This window comes from Girardinichthys multiradiatus, chromosome 18, assembly GCF_021462225.1.
Source record: "Girardinichthys multiradiatus isolate DD_20200921_A chromosome 18, DD_fGirMul_XY1, whole genome shotgun sequence".
Taxonomy (NCBI): Eukaryota; Metazoa; Chordata; class Actinopteri; order Cyprinodontiformes; family Goodeidae; genus Girardinichthys; species Girardinichthys multiradiatus.
The window spans coordinates 34,515,417-34,524,988 of NC_061810.1; the positions used below are offsets into that span (position 1 = coordinate 34,515,417).

General features: G+C 49.0%; 1 protein-coding gene across 1 annotated transcript; it reads right to left on the bottom strand.

The window, feature by feature from the left end:
* Positions 1-734: 734 nt before the first annotated feature.
* On the bottom strand, positions 735-4,714 carry proca1 (protein interacting with cyclin A1). The gene is made up of 4 exons (XM_047391847.1): positions 3,949-4,714; positions 3,733-3,865; positions 2,626-2,760; positions 735-2,524 (listed from the first exon to the last, which is right to left on the bottom strand). The coding sequence occupies exons 1-4, from the start codon at positions 4,478-4,480 to the stop codon at positions 919-921; spliced, it is 2,406 nt and encodes an 801-aa protein (XP_047247803.1). The 5' UTR covers positions 4,481-4,714; the 3' UTR covers positions 735-918.
* Positions 4,715-9,572: the final 4,858 nt, after the last annotated feature.

Genomic DNA, 9,572 nt, shown 5'->3' on the forward strand with positions numbered 1-9,572 from the left:
TGAATTTTGCAATGCAAAGATTTATTAATGAACCGTTTGACCAATCACGTGGTAAATTAAATTTTCCCAAGTCAGTCAGTCTTTCAAACCATATGTAGAGTTTACATATAGTAGCCAAAGTTCTTTTTAAATATAACAGTAAGGTCTTATGTTCAAGTCTCAGGCAAGCTCATTCTGTGTGAAGTATGTATGATCTTCTAGTAATTGCACAATCTTCTTTTCAATAAATTATTTTGGGTTGCACGGTGGCGCAGTTGGTATCACTGTTGCAGCAAGAAGGTCCTCGGTTCGACTCCCGGCCGGGAGTCTTTCTGCATGGATTTTGCATGTTCTCCCCGTGCATGCGTGGGTTCTCACCGGGTGCTCTGGCTTCCTCCTAAACACATGCCTGATAGGTTAATTGGTCTCTCTAAATTTCCCTTAGGTGTATGTGCATGGTTGTTGTTGCCCTGTGATGGACTGGCGACCTGTCCAAGGTGTACCCTATCCATAGACTGCTGGAGATAGGCACCAGGTTGCCCATGACCCATTATGGAAGAAGCGGTATGGAAAATGACTGACTAATACATTTTTCAAATAATCAGAACAGTGATTCCCAACACATTTGCAATCTATGATTTTCACTCCATTCTATCACTTTAGTATGGTTTTTGTTCATATATGTTCTGCTGACACAAAATAGGGTTCTACTGGCTATTTTATCACAGGACATAAACCAAATCATCAAACAATCGTACTATTAATCATTTATAAATTTTATTACTGACATGCAGAAAAAAAAATTTAAAAAGATTATTCTCACCTCACAATAGATAATTGTATTTCTATTCTTTCAGCAGTAACATGAAACATGTTTGCTGGACTTGTCAGCTAATGCTTTCCCAGTCTAGTTCAGCTACGGCTGCAGCACATTGCCTATTATTTTGGACTCAACCGCAACGCCTTCCTCTTTTTCTTCCTGTTAAACTGTTCTCTTGCCCTTTCAATAGAGAACAGAAGTGGACTCATTGATGGAACTGCTGAGGTGGTCATCCACAGCTTAGGGGATCTGACCTTGACTGGCCAGATTGGAAGTGTCTCTGTTTCATTTTGTTTCAGGGTGGATTTCTTCTGCTGTTTGCTCAGACGCACATGGAGATTTATTCTCACAGAGGGGGAGGCTGTTGTAAAAAGCCTCCATTCATTTGGAGCTTCTGTGTCTTGCAGCGCAGCGGTGCTCACAGGGCCATTCTGTGCAACAAGGATGTGGGGAGTTGTGAGAACCTGATTCACATTTTCAGGGTGGCTGTGGGAAAAAAGAAAGTATTGACCGGAGGGAAGAATGGCTGTTTTCCTCCTCCTGTTTCTCTGCACTTTCTCTTTTGACCTTTGCCTTTTCAAGACAGTAATGTTAGGGGTGAGAACTGTAACCTGACTCTCCAGTCTGTAAAATGGCGTGTTTAAAAGCGGCAGCTCTGTTGCAGGGACTGGTGCTATGGTGGGAGACCTGGTGAGAGGGAACGCTGTCCGGCTGTCTGGAGAGGAATTCTGTGGGTCAGAAGGCACAATGGGAGCATCAGAGCTAACTTTCTTTCTTTTCTTCCTCTCCTCTTTGTCTCCTCTCTCCTTTGACCTGCTCCTTTGCACTTTAGGGCTAACAATGACAACATTAGCAGTGTTTGTAATAGTTGAGCTATGTTGCTCCGGTTCTGCAGTTGGCAGTATATCAATAATGGTTGTAACATAGTCTATCGAGTTTAATCTAAGGTATTTAGGAGAAGAGGGGGGTGAAGTTTTCTTGCTTCTCTTTCTTCCACCCTTTCTTTGTCCTCTGTTTTTTGTTTTGTGTGAAGTAACAGTCGTCAGGCCAGTTGACAGAGGGACTTCCTCTTTCACCTCCTCAATCTCCGACTCAGCCAGCATCTTCTGAACCTTCAGAGGTGACGTAATGGAAACCGTATCCTTATCCGTGGCAGGTTCATCTTTCATGACTTCATTGGAGGGCTCGTCTGTTCTCCTGAGTTCAAATTTACTGTCATCAACACTGTTTGCATTTATATTTGACCGGTCATGTTTGTTGGACTCACTGAGGAAATTGTTCAAAGGCAAGACATCTTCTGACTTGCTGCCAGGAGGTGGAACTACAGCTCCTTCCTCTGCTTTCACACCCGCCTCTGCTTTCTGGTTTCTCTTCCTGCCCTTTTCTTTCTCTTTGTGCTTTTTACTTATTTTCTTCTTCTTCCCAGTGTTCTTTCGTTTCTTTTTGTCTGAGGTTTGCGTCTCCTCCTTGTCGGAGCTTTGAGATGTGGAGACTGTGGCGAGCACCTTGATGAAGTCCTCAGTTGCAGTGACAACATTTCTTAGAGAAGGATCCAATATCATACTCTGAGTCGGACTCTCCCCTTGCTCTTCTTCGTTGCTCTTCTTGGACTCTTTCCGCTTGGGTGGAGCCAATGTCAGCTCATCTATGACATCGATTCCTCCGTAGTCATACGGCACTGCTTCTCTCAGCACAGCAATGGGGAACTTTTCGTATCGTTTACACCTGCGGGGCAGAGAAGAACAGGAGGAAGTGGATGATGAATTCATAATGAACTACATCTCTGGATGTTGCAAGTTTACTAAAAACTAGACGGTGATACTTACAGGCCATACCAGTGCCGCTCAGCGCACTGCTCCTCATAGGCAAAATCAAAGCAGGGAACACCGATGACGTTGAAAAACGCCTGACCAACAACCCTGGAGGATGTGTCATTGACCTTTCTCAGACAAGCTTTCAACCTGCAGGAAGGAATAAAACAGGCACTCAGAAGAAACAGGTAATAGGATTTAATGTGGACAAAAAGAGAGACTCCCAAAACATGGCAGGACAAATGTTTTTATTTTGCATCTGTTGAGCTACATTTATAACGTACATTCAATTTTCTAGGATAATGTTGTACTTGGTTCTGCTTCGGATTTAGTTTCGTCTCTTTTGACCCTTTAAACACATCTTCCTGAGATAATAAGCAAATATGTTAACCATAAAATCTCCAGTGAAAAATATTTTATTTCTTCTAAAATCTGCACATTGCACATTTTTCTACTCAGAAGAACCCAAGGGTTGTAAGGCCTTATGCAGTATTTCATGTGGGGCCCCAATTCTAGTTAAGCCCACCAACCACCACAACACCATTTGAATTTTCTCACTTGCATTCCCTGGAATAATCACTAACTTTAGATAAAGTGGTTATTTCAAACATTTCTTTCTTCTCTTTTCATCAATACCTAATTTTTTACAGAAATCCCAAAGGCATTATCATCATAACCATCAAACCATGCAAATTTGAAAGTCAGTAGTATCTGTGCATTTGTCAACCTGTCTTGTGTCCCAGGCCAGCATGGGACCCTAAAATGAGTATATTTTTATTTTCCTTCTTTAAGCTACAGAGTTACAGTAATTTTAATTCATCCCCCCAACACACACACACACACACACACACACACACACACACACACACACACACACACACACACACACACACACACAAACAAACACACACACACACACACACACACAAACACACAAACACACACACACACACACATTCTTATTCACGATGCAAAATATAACAATATATGAGATCTTGTTGCTTTAACTTTAACGTGACGTGTTTTTATGTTTATTTCTGTTTTATGTTGTTTTTTCCTATTCTGTTCTCTATCTCATTCGCGTTTCAATAAAACCAGAAATCAGTTAAGCGTTTCACTCACTCATTATCACAGTCACAGTGGCAGATGGAGTGCCACTTGAAATTGGTGTGTCCGTAGTTTGATGAGAAGGCGTGGATGACATGAGGGCAGTGATCATGGATCCTGCAGCAGCTGTCCGTGTCTGCAAACTCCCCTGCAGAAAGGAGGTCACAGCCATTAATCGGGTGTGTTATATCCACGTGCATAATTTCATTTTAGACAAAACGTTGCGCTTACCCAACTGGTTGTAGTCATCCGCCATGTTCCCTGCTCCACACCACAGGGTCCCCGGGTAGGTAAAGCCCCTCTTGGATCTTTGCAGAACCTTCTCCTTTCCCCCCCCTGCATTTTCCAAACCCACGCTGCTGTCCTCGCTGCTGCGCTCTGATTTCTCTTTAAACTCCCGGCACATCAGGGTGGCTTCATCCATGCGCGCAAAACGCGCCTCCAGCTGCTGCCCGGCTCTCCCCTCCTTTTGCCCCAGTCTGCACTCATGCATGAACAATTTCACCTCCATCTGATTTACTACGACCGAGCAGTTCACCAACTTCCCTGCGGGGCTCACCACGGTGCGGACCACCTCGGCTCCATCCGACACCTGATAGAGGACGTTCTCTCCTATAAAGGACATCTTTGCGCAGAAGGTCCCGTTGATCATGGATAACATCTCCTTGCTCTCCTTCTCTGCGTCCAAAGCGCGGCTCAGGAAGTCACCCCTGACCACGTTTCTGTCCAGATAAGACAGAAAGACAAAGAAAACCGACCACATGATGCGGTGGGTGTCACCTTCAGCACCACGCGTAACGGAGACAGCTCCTGGCTGCTTTCTGGCCCTGTCTGGCGCAGCCCTCCCACTTTTAAGGAGAAGCTGAGGTGGTGCGATTCATAACGCGAAGAATGACCACATGGGGAGGAGTCAGAGGAGTAGGATTAACCTCTTTAGGCTTGGCATTGTGTTTCTTTTGCACAGTCAGCAGGTACAACCGCTGGTGTATGATTGCACCGAGGGAGAGCAGAAGGTTAAAGCTGATCTGAGCTTGAACCTCCGGCTCCTCCAGCAATGAAAAGTGACCGCAGGTTACCTTCCAAGCCCCTCCCTCAGAGAAACAAGAGATTTACTCTGGGAACAGGCGTGGAGGAATTCGAGCTTGTCTACTTTTCCATGGTAACAAGCATGGGGTGATTGTGCCAACACAGGACATTGGACATCTTTCAAACGCCACCAAACAAAGCACTGAACTGGTGTCGACCTAAATCCCAATGTAGGGAGAAAACTCTCTGAGTAAGGAATGTGGAGAGAGAGCTTCGAGCTCTGACACGCAAATGAAATGAGAGACTCCAGGAGTCAAAGTGTGTCACGTTTGGGTGCCAAATGCAGCTTGGTTCCACTGATTTAGGTCAACTTGGTCCAAAAGATGGCATTTGAGTTCATTCTGTAGGAGATATTTCTCTCATTTTTAAGCAGCCCCTTATATAAACTTGAACCACTGCTGATGTCTTCCCATGCTGATAAAAATCCTTATTAATGTCTAAAATTCCTACATTTACACAAAGTGTTAGAAAGTTTGGTTTTGTTTTGGTTTGTTTTGCATCCTGCATACAGCTGTCACTTGCGTAAGTGTTCATTCCCTTTGAATTTTTCATGATTGACCAACACATAATTCGGAAATCTGAAAAACCTGAAAAGTGTGGCATGCATTTGAATTCACCCCACTTTACTCTGATACCCCTAAATACAATTTGGGGCAACCAATTGCCTTTAGAAGTCATCTCTATCTTTGTGTAATATTAAACAGCATCAATGCAGCTGTTCTGTGAAGGCCTTCAATGTTCGTTCGTTCGTTCGTCGTCTTCCGCTTATCCAGGACCGGGTCGCGGGGGCAGCAGACTCAGCAGAGACGCCCAGACGTCCCTCTCTCCAGACACCTCCTCCAGCTCCTCCAGGGGGAGCCCAAGGCGTTCCCAGGCCAGCCGAGAGACATAGTCCCTCCAGCGTGTCCTGGGCCGTCCCCTGGGCCTCCTCCCGGTGGGACGTGCCTGGAACACCTCCCGAGGAAGGCGTCCAGGAGGCATCCGGTATAGATGCCCGAGCCACCTCAACTGGCTCCTCTCAATGTGGAGGAGCAGCGGCTCTACTCCGAGCTCCTCCCGGATGGCCGAGCTCCTCACCCTATCTCTAAGGGAGTGCCCGGCCACCCTACGGAGGAAGCTCATTTCAGCCGCTTGTATCCGTGATCTCGTTCTTTCGGTCATGACCCAAAGTTCATGGCCATAGGTGAGGGTAGGAACGTAGACCGACCAGTAAATTGAGAGCTTTGCTTTTCGGCTCAGATCTCTCTTCACCACAATGGACCGGCACAGCGCCCCCATTACTGTGGCAGCTGCACCGATCCGTCTGTCGATCTCCCGCTCCATTCTTCCCTCACTCGTGAACAAGACCCCGAGATACTTAAACTCCTCCACTTGAGGCAGGAACTCCCCTCCAACCTGAAGAGGACAAGCCACCCTTTTCCGGTCGAGTACCATGGCCTCGGACTTGGAGGAGCTGATCCTCATCCCAGCCGCTTCACACTCGGCTGCGAACCGCCACAGCGCATGCTGTAGGTCTTGGCTAGAAGGGGCCAGCAGGACCACGTCATCCGCAAAAAGAAGAGACGAAATCCACGGGTCCCCAAACCAGACCCTCTCCGGCCCTTGGCTGCGTCTAGAAATCCTGTCCATAAAAGTTATGAACAGGACCGGCGACAAAGGGCAGCCCTGCCGGAGTCCAACATGCACTGGGAACAGGTCCGACTTAGTGCCGGCAATGCGGACCAAACTCCTGCTCCGCTCGTACAGGGACCGGATGGCCCCTAATAAAGGGCCCCCGATTCCATACTCCTGGAGCACCCCCCACAGGGCATCACGAGGGACACAGTCGAATGCCTTCTCCAGGTCCACAAAACACATGTGAACCGGTTGGGCAAACTCCCATGAACCCTCGAGCACCCTGTAGAGGGTATAGAGCTGGTCCAGTGTTCCACGGCTGGGACGAAAACCACACTGTTCCTCCTGAAGCCGAGGTTCGACTATCGGTCGGACTCTCCTCTCCAATACCCTGGCGTAGGCCTTACCAGGGAGGCTGAGGAGTGTGATCCCCCTGTAGTTGGAACACACCCTCCGGTCCCCCTTCTTATAAAGGGGGACCACCACCCCAGTCTGCCAGTCCAGAGGCACTGTCCCCGACCGCCACGCAATGTTGAAGAGGCGTGTCAACCATGACAGCCCTACAACATCCAGACACTTGAGGTACTCAGGGCGGATCTCATCCACCCCCGAAGCCTTGCCACCGCGGAGCTTTTTAACCACCTCGGTGACTTCAGCCTGGGTGATGAAAGAATCCAACCCCGAGTCCCCAGCCTCTGTTTCCACCACGGAATGCGTGATGGCAGGATTGAGGAGATCCTCGAAGTACTCCTTCCACCGCCCGATAATGTCCTCAGTCGAGGTCAGCAGCCTCCCGCCCCCACTATAAACAGTGTTGGCAAAGCACTGCTTCCCCCTCCTGAGGCGCCGGACGGTTTGCCAGAATCGCTTCGAGGCCAACCGGTAGTCCTTCTCCATGGCCTCACCGAACTCTTCCCAGGCCCGAGTTTTTGCCTCTGCCACAGCCCGGGCCGCAGCACGCTTGGCCTCACGGTACCCGTCAGCCGCCTCAGGAGTCCCACAAGCCAACCACAGCCAATAGGACTCCTTCTTCAACTTAACAGCATCCCTTACTGCCGGTGTCCACCACCGGGTTCTGGGATTGCCGCCACGACAGGCACCGCAGACCTTACGGCCGCAGCTATGGGCAGCAGCATCGACAATAGATGCAGAGAACATGGTCCACTCGGACTCTATGTCTCCAACATCCCCCGGGATCTGGTCGAAGCTCTCCCGGAGGTGGGAGTTGAATACATCCCTGGCCGAGGGCTCCGCCAGGCGTTCCCAGCAGACCCTCACTATGCGCTTGGGCCTGCCGAGTCTGTCCGGCTTTCTCCTCCTCCAGCGGATCCAACTCACCACCAGGTGATGATCAGTGGACAGCTCAGCCCCTCTCTTCACCCGAGTGTCCAAAACATGCGGCCGAAGGTCTGATGATACGACAACAAAGTCGATCATCGACCTCCTGCCTAGGGTGTCCTGGTGCCAAGTGCACTGATGGACACCCTTATGTTTGAACATGGTGTTCGTTATGGACAATCCGTGACTAGCACAGAAGTCCAATAACAAAACACCACTCGGATTCAGATCGGGGAGGCCATTCCTCCCGATCACGCCTCTCCAGGTGTCACTGTCGTTCCCCACGTGGGCGTTGAAGTCCCCCAGCAAAATAATGGAGTCCCCGGGAGGGGCACTATCCAGCACCCCCGACAGGGACGCCAAGAAGGCAGGGTACTCTGCACTACCACTCGGCCCGTAGGCTGAAATGATAGTCAGAGACCTCTCCCCAACCCGAAGGCGCAGGGATACAACCCTCTCATCCACTGGGGTAAACCCCAACACGAGACGGCTGAGCTGGGGGGCAACAAGCAAACCCACACCAGCCCGCCGCCTCTCCCCGTGGGCCACTCCAGAGTAGAACAGAGTCCAACCCCTCTCAAGGAGATGGGTTCCAGAGCCCACGCTGTGCGTGGAGGCGAGCCCGACTATTTCTAGTCGATATCTCTCGACCTCCCGCACAAGCTCAGGCTCCTTCCCCCCCAGCGAGGTGACATTCCACGTCCCTAGAGCCAGCCTAAGCATCCGGGGATCGGGCCGTTGAGGTCTCCACCTTCGTCCGCCACCCAATCCTCTTTGCACCGGTCCCTCACGGTTCCCCCTGCAGGTGGTGGGCCCACTGGGGGATGGCCTTGCGTCTCTCGTTCGGGCTTGGCCCGGCCGGGTCCCGCGAGGAGCAACCCGGCCACCAGGCGCTCTCCGACGAGTCCCGACCCCAGGCCTGGCTCCAGGGTGGGACCCCGGCTCCGCCGTACCAGGCGACGTCACGTGCCTCGATATTGTGTTCTTCATGAGGGGTTCTTGAACCATTCTTTGTCTGACCCATCACCTAGAACCTGTTTGCCATGGGAGACCCTACCAGGGGCATTTAGGCCCCAGACAACATAGCCTCTAGGATCATTTGAGCACTCAAACCCCTCCACCACGTTAAGGTGACGGTTCAAGGAGGTGGCCTTCAATGTTTGTTAGACAAACTGGTGAACAAACAGCACCATGAAGACCAAGGAACACAGCAGACCAGTCAAGGATGAAGCTGTAGGGAAGTTAAAGGCAGAGTTAGGAAAAACTAAATTCAAAGCTTTGAACATCTCAAAGAGCAGTGTTAAATAAATCATTCTGGAAACAAAGGTTGTATAACTGCAAAAAATAAATTAACAAGATGAGCAAGTGGAATTTTAATCAGTGAAGAAGCAGAGATGCCCATGATACCTCTGGAGGAGCTGCTGAGATCCACAGTTCAGGTGGAGGAATCTGTCAACAGACTAATTCTTAGTCATCACCTTCCTGCTGCAACAATTCAAATCAGCTTGAACACATTATGCTGTAGGGATGTTTCTTTTCAACAGCGACAGGGAAGCTAGTGCAAGAGCTGATGTGTCGGTCAAAACATATTAATGTGTTAAAATGGCTCTGTCAAAGTCCAGACCTAAATCTAATTGAAGGTCCACAGCAAGACTTGAAAATGTTGTGATTATGATGGGTTTTGGGTTGATTTTCTGCTGTCTATGTATTCTGACAATTTATTTGTTGTTTATAATGTTGTTAATGTCTTCCTTTCTTTAGTTTAGCTCTTTATCGTTAGGTGTTTTCCTTTTGAGTTAATTTATGTTAGATTTCAT

Bases quoted from the DNA above. Each gene is read 5' to 3' on its own strand.
- proca1 (XM_047391847.1), bottom strand. From the start codon at position 4,480: ATGTGGTCGGTTTTCTTTGTCTTTCTGTCTTATCTGGACAGAAACGTG. The intron at 3,866-3,948 runs GTAAGCGCAACG...TCCTTTCTGCAG, and splicing joins GGATGACTACAACCAGTTGG to GGGAGTTTGCAGACACGGAC. The intron at 2,761-3,732 runs GTGAGTGAAACG...TCCTTCCTGCAG, and splicing joins CACTGTGACTGTGATAATGA to GTTGAAAGCTTGTCTGAGAA.